Source organism: Rhipicephalus microplus, chromosome 2 (genome assembly GCF_043290135.1).
Source record: "Rhipicephalus microplus isolate Deutch F79 chromosome 2, USDA_Rmic, whole genome shotgun sequence".
Lineage (NCBI taxonomy): Eukaryota > Metazoa > Arthropoda > Arachnida > Ixodida > Ixodidae > Rhipicephalus > Rhipicephalus microplus.
The window spans coordinates 296,668,886-296,683,517 of record NC_134701.1 but is presented as its reverse complement, the minus strand read 5'-3'; the positions used below and the strand labels follow the sequence as shown (position 1 = coordinate 296,683,517).

Sequence of the window (14,632 nt, the reverse complement as noted above, 5' to 3'; positions counted from 1 at the left end):
GAATTCTGTGAAATGAGTCATCTTTCTCGTCGAGGTTAATTGCTTGAGATGTCTGAAGATAATTTTTTATCAAAATATCTTTTTTGTGAAGTGAGTAGTCACATTTCAGATATTCATACAAAGTGCAGTATCGCAATGAGAAAATGAAAACATAAGACATTTTCGCTAAATTCTTGAAGCTGTATGTGGTGCGAAACATTGCATTAATATTACTGAGTTTCAAACTCCTGACTCAAGCCCCTTTACATAACATGTACTGAACTTGGTATAAAAAAAGGAGTGGCACTTGTGAAATATTTTTTGTTTCGCAAACAACACTCGGACAACATTCTGCGAAGTTCTAAAGGCGACCACGTGACCAATTTATTTCTCCGAAATTTGTAGCAGTCCACTGTTTTAAGTGCATTAAATCAGCACAATTTTTTTCATATTCGCCATAGCCGCCAAATTGGCTGGGAAATTTAGAATATAGTGGCACTGTTGCTTTCACTCAATGACCATTGCATACTGCTAAATTAGGGCCGTTTGTTCCAATCACGCTGACAGGCAGAAAAGCATAACTTCTTCCTGATGCAGCGTAGGCTGTTCAGTGGCTGTGCGTGTTGTGTTCCCAGATAAATATTCTGCACAGTCTTACATTTTGGCTGCAACACACGCTTAGATACCGTGCAGTATGAATACCATTAGAGTGTTTTTGTGCAAGAAAAAACTAATATTATGCTTCACATAGCGAATATACCTTTAACATCTGAAGTACTTAGCGAAGTTAAACGCCAAAGCGAGGCGAAGGCATTATAACTCTGAATAACAAGAATATTATGAAAGTTACACATTATAGAAACAAGCGGAATAAAATAAAATGTGCTCGAACGTTGAAAAAGTCCGCCAGGGGGCTGAGGTGTGTAGTCGCACCTCACATGGGCTCCTGCTCTTTTTGCTATTTTCTGTGCAACCTTGTCTGGACACTGCTCGCGTTTAGTGACCTGGGATTCCTCACGTTGCAAGGCATCGTTTGACACCAGACTCATCGCAGTGAGTGTACTTTTTCGATGCGGAAGCATCTTATACTCGCGCCTTGTAGTGCGCCGTCCGCGCCGTCCGCACCGCTTCTCGAACATTCGACAGCTGACGCGCGCGCATGCGCCGTCGCGCCGTCGCCCACCATCTGTGTACTACGCAGAGTGGACGTGCTTTGCTTCACCGAGACGTGGAACGCCAATGACGTCGACGTTGCGGGATACGCTTCGGTCGCGCGCACGCACGGGTTCCAACGACCTGTGGGCGGTGTGGGAATTTACGTCAAGCGTGACGTCGACAACGACGACGACTCCTTCATTGACCTCCGACTACAGCCCGGCGTTCAACAACGCGCCAACGGCGAGCACTGCGTTGCTACAGTCTGTGGCGTCGACGTCGTGACGATGTACCTCGCACCAAACCTCTCTCGTGCCGCCGTAGAAAAGTACGTCGACGAGGCCGTGCAAGATTACAGAAAACAACAACCGCAACATCGACCGTTCATGCTAGTTGGCGACTTCAACGTCGACGTCATCAAGGACGATTGGATAGTCGAATACATGGCGTCGCGACACTCGCTGAAACGCGCAACGCACGACGACTGCAAACACCACCAGCCGACCACCATTCGCGGAACCTGCATCGACCACGTCTTTGCAAATTTCGACCTACGACCGATGCAACCCGATCCACTCACTCTTTACTTTACCGACCACAAAGCCATCGTCCTCAAAGTTCGTCGCAATAAATAAAACACCGCCCTTTCGCATACGTGCCGTACGTGTTCACTCATTTAACACCCCATTTCACAACCACGTTAACCAATTTAGCCATCGACCCAAGTACGTCGCAATTTAACACCCGTTAACCAATTACATGCTTCCGCATCCTCCTCAGTGTTCCCCCGAGGGAAGCTGCGGGCAATTTTTTTACTAGATATTGAAGTCTAAACTTATTGTGCCTGCTCGCTGGGACGCGCCAAGGAATTCAGAGGACGCACTGCACGCGAACGTCGCTGTGGCGACGGGCCTGCGAAACGAGCTGGACGCCAGCGTCTCGTAGGTGCACGAGCACGCTGCTCGCGCAACAAAGAGACGCAGCGTCTGAGGTAAAGAGCTCTCGTGGAAACGCAGACGTCTAACCCACGTCAAGAAAACCCGAGTACGATGCAAGTGGACAACACGGAGGGTAACTCAAGAACGGCATCACAATGGACGTTTGTTGAAAATAGTGGCAAAACGACAGGCAAAGCCCACATTGAGTGGCTTCAAGCTGGCCGTAAAGGCAGGTCAGCCAAAGAAGAAAAGTCAGCCGAAGAACGAGCTACGCAACCTATGAAGCCAGACGCCGAATCTCAACCGCAACGTCAACGCAGCACTAAAATGCGGCCATTCCCTACTGATGACTTCAAAATCGTATTCCGCCCGCAACCAGGACTAGATCTTTCAAAACGAACACTCATAGAGGTTACACATGCCACCGGAAGATCCAGTGGCTTGGCCCAGCAGGACTTCTATGACCATGTGCGAGTGCAGGTGCAAAAAGTAGAGAATGTGATCATCGCAGGCACAGCAAGTACTGAACGAGCTTCCAAACTGCAAAGTATAAATGATATACAGCTCGGTGGAGTAATATATCAAGTGAATCCGCACATTCAACACCCCGATGATGTGTGCCGCGGAGTGATCTACGGCCTCGAACCAGGAACAAGCCCCACAGAGATTGTTGCAGGACTTCACGTAGACCCAAGGTACCACGTCCTTGGCGCGCGCATGCTGGGATCTTCCACAGCTGCAGTTATCAATTTCAACGGGCAGCACGTTCCTTTTTACGTGCGTACCTCAGTGGAGACTACCGATGCAAGCCATACCGGAAGTCCATCTAATATTGCCGAACCTGTGGCGCCCTAGGTCACCGACAAGACATCTGCCCTCAGCCGAAAGCGAACTTCTGCTACAAATGCGGCCACGACAAGGACACAGAACCACATGACTGCCAACCGATGTGCAAGATCTGCGGAGAAGACCATGAGACTGCTGGAAAGGAATGCAAGAAGAAACTCCGCAGCAACCCCCCTCCTTATCAAGTAAGACGCCACCAGCTCGATAACGCCCGCGCTCATGAGAATCACTGGAGTGCTTGCAGCAATGATTTACCCGGGTCAGTTATCACACCAGAAATTTCACGGGCCCCCTCTTTTCCCCCAAACTTTGACCGAAGTCGCTCTCGCTCTAAGAAAAAAAGGTCGCTCTGGATCCCGCACGCCATCATGGTCTTGCTCCGTTAGGGGAATCAGTTACGCCGCCGCGGTGACCAGTAGTGACGGGCCCAGTTTTCTAAATACTACAAGTGCCTCGACCATCTCGCCTGCTCAGACAGCGACCATCCGGGCTCTAGAAAATAAAGTCCAAGATCTACAACGGAGGATACAACAACGCCCACCAGCCGAGTATAGCACACTAGAACTTGACGACAGCATACTAAAACAGACGGAAACCAGAATAATGAAGCGGGTAGAAGAAAGGCTGCAAGCACATGAAGCGAAGATGCTCGACCTCGTCGAACGACGCCTTGAAGCTTTCGAAAAAGCCCTCACTGCGAAACTCCTCGCATCCATAAACACAACCATAGAGAAAGTGGTTACTAAAATTATGGAAAAGGTAGACCCACTGACCCGTACTGTAAGCACGCTTGACGCCAAGCTTGATGGCTTCATGGCACAACAGCATAACTTCATAACATATGCATACAAAAATTTCGTTACCCATGAGCAGCTGGTAGAGCAATCAGGGACCAAGCGGAAAGAGCGAAAAACTTTAGGGGATGAAACTGCAGCGGAAATTCGATCTACAGCACCAAACGACCAGCACCAGGCGGGAATCAACTGCCAGAATGGCAGCTCTCACACATAGACAGTCTGAGCCACTCCCCACTCTTCGAATTTGGCACTGGAATTGCAGATCCTACAGACCTCGTTCTGCAAACTTGCAAGAATATTTTAAAAGAAATAATCCAGATATGATCGCGTTGCAGGAAACCCACACAGAAAAAATCAAGCTCCCTGGCTACAGCACTCTCACATGCACACCCCGCACCGCAATTCTAGTCAAGAAGACTCTAACCGCACAGGCTCATGAAATTGAAGACATTGGCATCGAACACACCACCGTGGAGATAATCCCCACTCGGAAGACTCAACAAAGCTTATACCTGGCCAACATTTACAGTCCTCCGTGGGAGCAGTTACACCGATACGACCACTTCGTCCACGAGCTCCGTCAAATGGTTAACGGCAACCGACTCGTCATGGTTGGGGACTTCAATGCTCCACACGCGGCCTGGCGCTATCACAGCACCACCAAGAAGGGGGCGCGTGTTCACGACGCTGCGCAGCAACACGGTCTGACGCTGTGGAATGACTTGCTCCATCCAACCCGAGTTGGCAACAGCGTCTCGAGGGATACTAATCCTGATCTCACGTTCACTAGAGACGTGCACAACGCAACGTGGACAAGGCTACCAGACACTCTAGGGAGTGACCATCACATAATTCAAATAGAGGTCGAACAGGCTTACCGCTCACTCAAGACAGGAAAAGCTCGGCTCACGGACTGAACCGCCTACAGGAATGAGCTTGATGATGATTCGACTATCGAAGACATTGAAGCCTGCTTAAACAGTATTGTAAGTGTTGCTGACGAACATACCAAAACGATACACTTGAACGAGGACAATCTGGCAGTCGATAATCATCTCCTTCACCTATGGGAAGCCCGAAGATCGCTTATTAAACGATGGCAACGGCAAAAGCTCAACCGCAAGCTGAAGCGCCGCATCGCCGTACTCACTAGACAGGCACATGAGTACGCCGAAAACCTTGAGAGCCAGAACTGGCGGTCCTTCTGCGACAAACTTCAAGAGACATTGAGCACAAAGAAGACTTGGCGCATTCTTCGAGCCCTGATTGACGACACCCACACCAAAACTAACTAAAGAAATACAATTAAGCGGCTCATACACTACTATGAGGGCACAGAGCACCAGTTACTCCAAGAACTTCAAGCAAAACTTTGTGGCTCGGTTAACCAGCAAGCTACCTCCATCAACAATTCGACGCCCAGGGAGTACCGAGGAGCACCGAACGAAGCACTAGACCAGCCTTTCACGCTGGCAGAGCTACACGCGGCTCTTGCTAAGCTTACGCGCAACACAAGCCCGGGAAAAGACGGAGTGACCAATGAGCACCTACGACAGTTACCGCCCCGGGCGTTGACGGCGCTCCTTCGGCACTATAACGACTGCTGGAGGAAGGGTGAGCTACCACAAGCCTGGAAGCACTCAGAGGTGACCATGGTACCCAAGTCAAACAAGCCAATCTTGACTGCGAATCTTCGTCCCATTTCTCTTACATCTTGCGCTGGGAAACTTTTTGAGCACATGGTAAACGAGCGGCTCACCACACATCTCGAAGACAATGGTCACTACCCGAACACCATGTTCGGCTTCCGCCAAATGCTCAGCACACAAGACATCCTTTTGCAGATAAAGGAAGATAATCTTCTCCGCTTGAGCAAGCACAGTAAGTCATCTGTTCTAGCTTTGGACGTAAAGGGCGCATTTGACAATGTGAGCCACGAAGCCATTCTGCATAGCCTGAAAGATGTCGGCTGCGGTGCCAAGACATACGCCTATATGCTGGCTTTCCTCACCAACCGCACTGCCACTGTAGGGATTGCCAATATCAGGAGCGAGCTTTTTCAACTCCCTAACAAAGGCACGCCGCAGGGCTCAGTGATATCACCAGTGCTTTTCAACTTGGCCCTCCTTAAGCTCCCACGTCTCTTGGACGCTGTCCCTGGGATACATCACGCGTTATACGCCGAGGATATCACTATGTGGACAAGACGTTCAAGCACGGGTGAACAGGAGGACCGACTTCAAGAGGCGGTGAACATCACTGAAGGATATCTCAAGACCTGCGGCCTCCAATGTGCTCCGGAAAAGTCGGAACTATTAGTACTTGCGGCACGCACCCGGGGTAGACCACCAAGCTACGACACTACTGACCCACAAGTCTTTCTACAGGGAGGCCAAATACCACAAGTTGACACGCTTCGAGTCCTTGGACTACACATACATAAAGATGGGTCTGGCTCCGCTGCCCTACCCCGGCTGCAGAACACTGTGACACAGCTCACCCACCTAATCCGAAGGGTGGATAATCGCCGCAGTGGCTTCAAAGAGCACGACACCCTAAAAATGGTACAAGCTCTGTTTTACAGCCGCATAACGTACGGAACTCCCTACCTCAGCCTGAAGACAGTGGAGAAACAAAAACTTAATCTGCTGATACGAAAGGCTACAAAGCTTGCCCTAGGACTGCCGCCAGCCGCCTCCACTGACCGACTGCTTCGTATGGGAGTTCATAATACGTGGGAAGAACTCACCGAAGCACACCTCATCAACCAGGTCGAGAGACTCTAGCTGTCACTCACAGGGCAAGCCGTGCTTCGACGCACAGGATACCAGACCACTCTAGAACCCAACGAAGAACGCAACGGCAAAATACCGTCACAGCTGCGAGAAAGCCTTGAAATACAGCAGATCCCTCGGAACATGCATCCTCAACATCACCGAGAAAGGCGGCTCGCCAGGGTTAACTTGATCCAGAAAAAACATGGCAATGACCCGCAGGCGCGATACGTGGACGCAGCTAAATATCCGAGACGTAATGCCTTCGCGATTACCGTTGTAGATTACAAGGGCGCGGTACTGGCATCGGCGACTATCCTCGCCAAACGTGCGGAAACAGCTGAAGAGGCTGCTATAGCACTCGCCACCCAGACGAGTGAGGATCCCATCGTGGTCTTTACCGACTCACAAACAGCGGCACGGAACTACCTGAAAGGCAGGGTCTCCACGGTGGCGATTAGGCTACTAAAGCGCATGGACAATCCTCCTCCCTAAACATGCATCGTGTGGATTCCGGGTCATGAAGGTCTCGAAGGAAATGAAGCGGCACACACCGCAGCCCGCGAATGCGTCAACCGGGCATTGCCATACAAGATCCGAGGCACCTCCCACTCAACAACAGAATCAGAGACAAGAGAAGCCATACCACTAACGTACCATGCATTACTGCAACAATATCGGCTCGAACGCAGGTTATACCCCCCGCCACATCCAAAACTCACAAGAGACGAAGAGACTGACTATAGGCATCTTCAAAGCATCACTTTAACACACGGCGTACTATTGCACCATATGAGGCCAACGTTGCACAGCTACATCTGCCCTCACTCCAATGTGGCAGACACTCTGGCGCACCTCCTACTGCAGTGCCAAGTAAGCGTCCCAAGACAACGAGCAGCAGCACCAGATGCGGACCAAGACCTCCTCAGTGAAGCGTGGGAGGCTGCGATCTCCCAGCCGGACCTGGTCGAGCAGCGTCAACTCGTCGCTCGAGCTCGGCGGGCTGTCCAAGCCAGAGGGTTCCTGGAATAAGGGACCCTCCCACCTTCACTCACAAGCTTCTTTCAATAAATGTTTTCTTTCTCTCTCTCTCTCGAACGTTTGCAGTCATGCTCAAAGAAGCATTTGCACTGTTAAAGTGGGCAGTTCGGCCACACACACAGACGAAAGGTCCGTTCAAACACAAGTTCAGCTTCACTGCTCGATCCGCTGCGCACGCACGGCTGCCGGCAGTGCCACGCTACGTTGCGGGTGAACAAAAATACCGGTGAAGATGAATTTAACGAAATTGAATGTATTAGCAAGTAGCCAAACTTCGGGAGGCACACCCAACGCGAAGCAATATGCTGTGTTGTCACCCGATGCATCAACCTGAGTTATCACGGTAGTATTAGCGCACAAAACGAAAATAAGACGGAAAAGAACGACATGGACGCCACGTCCTTGTTTTCCGGTCTCGATATTTTTGTACAATAGGAAAAAAAAGAAAGCAAATGAACCACCAACACATTGCCCAAGCATATGCGTCTTAAATACGGTTGATGCTTAAAGCTAACAGGCGCCGTCCCCACACATGTATTAATCAGTAAACTAAAATTGATGTTCATCACGAGTGGGGCCCGGTAAACACAGCTGCCAACAAAGGGCACCGCAAAAATCTGTTCAAATTCTTCGCTGAGCCACAGCTGTGCATGCTCACTGTGCTTCGCACACCAAACAATCCAAACAGACAAACAAAAAAACTTGCCCACAATCACACTTCTCCATCATCTCCATGAAACAGTTCGGACAAATATTCTCGCTAAATAAACGAATGCTGATACGTCATCAACTAGTTGAAAATAAAATGGTTTGAAGGCGTTATTCTCGTGCTCACGCAGTTAACAAAGCGCTGAACGGAATAACGTGAGATCAGTACTCACTAATTCACTTCGAGTGCTCGACAATATGAATCCGCTGGTCCCGCCTTCAGGATGGTGCATCTTCGCAATAATCCACATTGAGAGAACACACAGGTTGAGCACAAAGCGCAGGCACATTTCAAACTAAACACTGACTAATAAATTCTGCCAATCGAGAAGCCACGCGCACCACACACACACACACACGGGAGGGTTTTTCGCCAGCACACGCAGTGACATGTAAGACGAAACCAGTCCCTTTCCCACGCTCTGCACCCACGCGCGCCGCAATCCCGGGCAGCCAAGGTTGTCTAGGCGACGAGACTTCATGGCGCCGGTGGCACTCTCAGACTGGCTAGATGCGGTTTAACGCTAGCTCCGACCCTCTACTGATTGCGCGGGCGCTGCTCTTTTTTTTTCGGCAGTGATCTGTTGCGTTATACTCGTTCTTTTACAGTGCATCTGAATCGCAGTGAACATTGTGATGGTGCCGTGTGACCAGCACGAGCTTACTAGTCAGAACGCGCGTTTGTAATATTCAGGAGCAATATTTAGCGCACCTTCATCGACCTATTGTACCGAATACTGGTAAAAAAGCTAAGCTGATGGCTTCTGCTTAGGTCTATGGGTCTTTAGGGACTGCGCATTCAGGGTCAGGCAGGCGATACTTTATCCGCACTTTCATTTCCCTAAAGACATTGCTCCTCGCAACATTGCATGCATCGGCCGTCACACTATTTCATGAGAACATATGGCCCCGTGCGTGCTGCTAGGAAGATGAAGACGACAGTGAATACTCGCATCTGCACGTTTTTATGCGGCAAGCAATAACGAGAAAGAAGAGAAACGCTCTGGAGCGTGGTAAATAAAAATACTGACCTGCTGCTACTTTCTCAACCTGTTAAATACTACTTCCGTCTTCACCTCGCGACAATATATTTGTACTTAGCTTGCAGTCCTTAGAACAAGACTGCGGCTGAAAATATTTTATCAATGTTGATTTCTCACTACCTACAATGTCAAGGCTTTGACTTAAGCACGTCTGCTGGTGAAGTAACATATTAAAAAAGGAGATCCACAAAACAGATAGAGAGAGAGAGAGAGAACTGCATGGAGAATGCGTTTCGGCTTTCCTAAGGAGAGCTTTGTTCGCAATTCAGTCAACAAGGCTCCTGTAATTGTGAGCAAGGCGGCATGAAGGTCACCAAAATCTCTTTATTCTGCATTTTTCCTTATGTCCAGTGTCCTCTTCCTAATTATCATGACGCACTTTTGAGGACACATCAAGAGGAACATTCGCTACAGTGAATCAATAAAACGTGCCTGCTAAAAATACACCACGTCAACGTTCCTTTTTAAGATACTTGATGACCTGTTGACGTGGTGGTTATGGCTAAACAACTCTGCAGATGGTGTTTTTTGCAGGTGGCGAACGTTTTACCTCTAGCCTTAAAAGCTTCGATCTTTTGCACGACGGGAGTAGAGGGAGTGTTCCATGCATGGGTATGCCAATGTGCCCAACATTACTGTTCAGGCAAGTTAGTGCATTTTGTGAGAGTTGACTTATCACGCAAATGACACATGATGATTGATATCTGGGGTTTACCGTCCAAAAACCACTATGTGATTATGAGAGACGCCGTAGTGGAGGGCTCCGGAAATTTCGACCACCTGGGGTTCTTTAACGTGCACCCAAATCTGAGCACACGGGCCTACAACATTTCCGCCTCCATCGGAAATGACGCAAATGGCACAGATGAAAGGAACAAATACAAGAGGATTGGCCCTTACTCTATTGGACAAGCGGTGCTCCTGTTGTATCTTCCGTCTTATAGCAGTTTGCGTGCTTTGTCGCTGGAAACTTCGTTTCGGTCACATTAGTTCCTGCTTCGATTCATTACTAGACCCGCAAGCAGCTAGTAGGAGGAGCGTTACTGATAGCAAGATAGTTAATGTATACTAACAATGTAAGAAAAACTGCCCGAAAATGTCGTGAATTTGTAGCTTTGTAGGCCCGTGTGCTCAGATTTAGATACACGTAAAGAACCCCAGGTGGTCGAAATTTCCGGAGCCCTCCACTACAGCGTCTTTCATATACATATGGTGGTTTTGGAACAGTAAACCCCACATATGAATCAATAGTTCGTAGCCTTGTTCATCACACCCGAAACATAAGGGTGTAAATGTGGTGTTTTCAAGGTGTTTTATTCAGAAACACCTTAAATTTTACACTTGGAGTGTAAAAAGTGTGTTCATATTGATGCTTTTAATGCGTACACCCGTTTTACACCCTTGAAGGTGTAAACGTTTTTGCTGTGTGCGATGTCCATCTTCATTTCTTTAAAAGCATACACATGTTCGTTGCCGTACAGTACGCGTCCCTTTTTAAGTGTCGGTGGTCGAGAATGAGCATCGATGTTTTCAATCGCCTTCAAACCGTAATACAAAACCACCGACTGGCCTCAAACAGCACGACAAACTCACGCCATGCACGGTGTAAATTGCTCGTTGGCCACCTCGACGATTCGCGGAATCGACAACGCGGCGCTGATGGCTGGGCCGATTGCTGTGCCACCTAACCATTGTCGGTCGCTTTATACGTTTCGTTCCATTTGCCTCTGAAGCGCCTTCATTTTCAAAATATTTGCTCAAGTTGCGAGACAGCCAAGATATATGAAGAGTTACCATGAATCTGTTTTGGTGCCATCAAATAACGTTAGGCTATTCATGCACAAAAACTTGGCATTCTGTTTGATTACTTCCAATATGAAAGAGAGCAACGCACGTATCTTTTGTATCTTCGAATTTTATTTGAAAGATATTTTCCCAAAGTAGAATTTCTATGTGTGTGGCTAAGCCGTCTATATTGCGACGAAGCATATCGCAGGGTTTCAGAGATAAAACAACGGAAGCCGTGCCTGAAACACACGTTATCTTTTTTAGAAAAGCTGCTTTTTACGGCATATTCAGTTAATTGTGGTGAGATGATTCCGTCTAGAACTTATAAATCTAGTAAGTAATAAATACGATTGTGGGATGCCGTGTTAATAGAAAGACGCATTCTAACATAAAACATAACTGTTTATTAGCATAGTAGCAGCAACTTCCCTATCGGAAAAATTGCCATGGTGGATACTGGAAAACTTGGTGGGCGTAGTGGAAATAATAGTGGGCATGGTGGAAGTAATAGTGGGCATGGTGGAAATTATGATGGCTATGGTGGGACGTAGTGGAAAATATAGTGGTTATGCCGGGACATACTGGGTGGTATGGTGTACAGATGATGGGTAAAGTGGAAATGATGGTGGAAAGCAGAGGCTAGATAGTGGGCAATAATGGGACACTCTGCCCACCATTGCGATAATGCTGGGTAGCCCTAAGCATATGGTGGGTGGTGATTATTATGGTGGGCTACATGGTGTACCAAGTTGAGAAACTCTTCCCACCATTGCGATAATGCTGGGAAGCACTAAGCAGATGATGGGTGCTGCTTGTTATGGTGGGCCACATGGTGTACCAAGCTGAGAAGCTCTGCCCACCATCGCGATAATGCTGGGAAGCAGTAAGCAGATGATGGGTGGGCTTATAATGGCGGGCAATCTATATAGTGTACCAATCTGGGATCAGTGCACTACATGTTCTACCACCATGATTTCCATCAAAGTTAGGCCTACCGACCGAGCCCCTACAATTGTGTTATCCGTGCTTCCTGGTTTCAGAATACACGATTTCGACGATTAAGTATGACAATGCGGCGCAGCCATGGCATCAATGAACCTAAATGAAGCATTTTTCATTGTGTATGGTGTCCGCTCAAGAAGCAACAAACATCGATGCGACGCGATTAAAGCACTTCCAGAGAACGTAATTAGGTGTCTTCTCACCGACAGCCACCGGTCGCACTCGCCGGCACTTCTCTAGCTTTTGTACGAGAACTCAGACGTGGCAATTCGTATGCTTGGTGAACCAACATGAAGCGTAATGTTTCCGGCACACTGCATTCGTTTTGGCCAAGCCGTTATGAAGTTGCTTTAGCGAAAAAGCTACAGCATTGCGCTGGCGCGACCGCCCTCTACATTGCGCGAAAAGCATCCCAATACTCAATCAAATAAATTACGCGGGCGTATCTATGGAATGAGCCTAGAGGCGTCATAAAGCGTGAGCAGATGTCACCCTTTAGAACGAGCGCGAATCGGATATTAAACTTGGCAGACCCCGCCGGTAAACTGTTGCTGCTCCCCAGTCCTCTTGGTTTTTTTCTTGAAGTTGTGAATTGTAAAAAAATAGCACTAGTGCCGTTAACATAGTGGCAATCGTTACAGGCCGCAGTTGCTTGTGTTTAATACATGTGCAATTTTGAGTAGCAGGTGTAGATTTTGTCTATGTTGTGTACGCGACAAACATAACTTAAGTTGAACCGTAAGTTTGTATGCCAACTAAGTATTTAACACCCTTACAACGTCATGTTGGTGTGGCGCAGTTTCTGCTTCTGGTCACCGACGCGTGCGGACGCAGGATGGAAAGCTCATCCCGAGCAGCGACAGCGGCCGACGCCGGCCGCGGTACAGCGTCTCCCCTCGTTCCAAAGGACTACAGGATTATTCTGCCTTCGTTGCCATCAGGTGAAGCGATGCGTCAAGCAGTAGCTCTACACTGCGACGTCAGCGGCCGACCGTACCGCATCGACGACTTCAGGAAACCTCTCAAAGATTTAGGCGTCATACAGCAAGTAAGTGGCATCGGAGCATATCAGATGTCGCACGTGTGGCTATTGAACATGAAGACCGTGGAAGCAAAGAAAGTGCTGACAGACGCAGGCGTTATAAAAGTTAAAGACCGGGTATGTCTCGTCATTGACCCGACGCGGCAAGAAGTTAAAATGAAATTGCACTGGCTAGCGTTCGATGTTACAAAAGACGCTATTCGACGTGCCTTCTATGAATACGGCGACGTCAAGGAGGTGACCGATGACCGATGGAGAGTCGAGGATTTTGAAGGAGTTGAATCGACCACTCGTGTAATACGCATGCAACTACGAGATGGCGTTTCAGTGGATCAACTGCCCCATCAGGTGCGTATTGGCAGCAGTACGGCACTGGTCGTGGTGCCGGGAAGACCGCCTTTGTGCTTGCGGTGCCGAAGCACGGGGCATATGCGACGCGATTGTAAGGTCCCAAGGTGCAGCGAATGCCACTCTTTCGGGCATGAGCGGGATGAGTGTAACCGTTCATACGCACGAGCTGCAGGGCGACGACCAGAGACTCAACAGAGTGAACTTCTCATGGATGAGGAGGAATCTGAACAAGCGTCTTTGCCTGCGATACCACAGAAGCAGACGACATCGGACGACACGCCGGTGCTGGGGAAAAGCAAGCAAGTTTCTTCAGCCCCGGACACGAACGCCGAACGGAAGATGGGAAGTCAAGCGGCCCCAACGACTAGCGAAGAGACGCGTCCTGCGCCTGCGATGCACGCCGCGTCGCAGCTGCAAGCAACGCGCCCTGAAACGCCGGCGTCCCAGGCCAACGCTGCTTCGACTCCTCTAAACTCGGCTTCACAGCACTCTTTGGCGAACGAAACACACGAAAATGAGGATTTGCCTAGTGATCTGGATACCCTAAACATGGAATTAGAATCGGCGTCTGCAAAACGCCGTCGCGATTCAGACGACGGTGCTCAAGTAGACGAAACGCAAGTAAAGTCGGAAATGCAGTGGAAGGTGGTCAGTGGAGGCAAGAAACGAAACGCTGCCCGCCAACGGTCGTCGTCGCTCAAACGCGACGATGGCCGCTCAAACTAAAGGTGTACAACATGGATCCGCCCTGGACGACGAGAGCCCAATAAGTGAACGTGCAGGGCTCTCAGCCTGGACCCGCTCACCGATCACGTCGCTGAGCGGGTCCGTGAAAGCAGCGACGCTCAATATACGAGGACTGGCTTCCAGGAAGAAACAGACTCAGCTCTACAGACTAGCCATGGACCAAGACCTGGACATTATTGCAGTTCAGGAAACCAAAGTGGAGAGCGTGGACGCCACCGAGAGCCTACTGCAACGTTTCACCGGACGCTACACCGCCAGCGTCAGTCATGCAGTTGGTAGGTCGGCAGGGTGTGTGATCTTTGTGCGGAATAGTTTAGGTGCCAGTGTTCGAAACGTCACGTCTGACTCATCCGGAAGGTTTGTTGTATGTGATTTGACCTTTTCTCTTAATTGGCGAGTGATTTGTTTATATGCACCTCTT

General features: G+C 49.1%; 2 protein-coding genes across 2 annotated transcripts in view; one reads left to right on the top strand and one right to left on the bottom strand.

Moving 5' to 3' along the window:
- The window catches only part of LOC119162698 (transient-receptor-potential-like protein), a 505,165-nt gene that overhangs the window by 277,845 nt on the left and 212,688 nt on the right, over positions 1-14,632 (bottom strand). The window lies entirely within an intron of this gene.
- LOC142784382 (uncharacterized) lies at positions 12,890-14,190 on the top strand. Its single transcript, XM_075882765.1, has one exon. It carries the CDS (start codon positions 12,907-12,909, stop codon positions 14,188-14,190), a length of 1,284 nt encoding a protein of 427 aa, XP_075738880.1. The 5' UTR covers positions 12,890-12,906.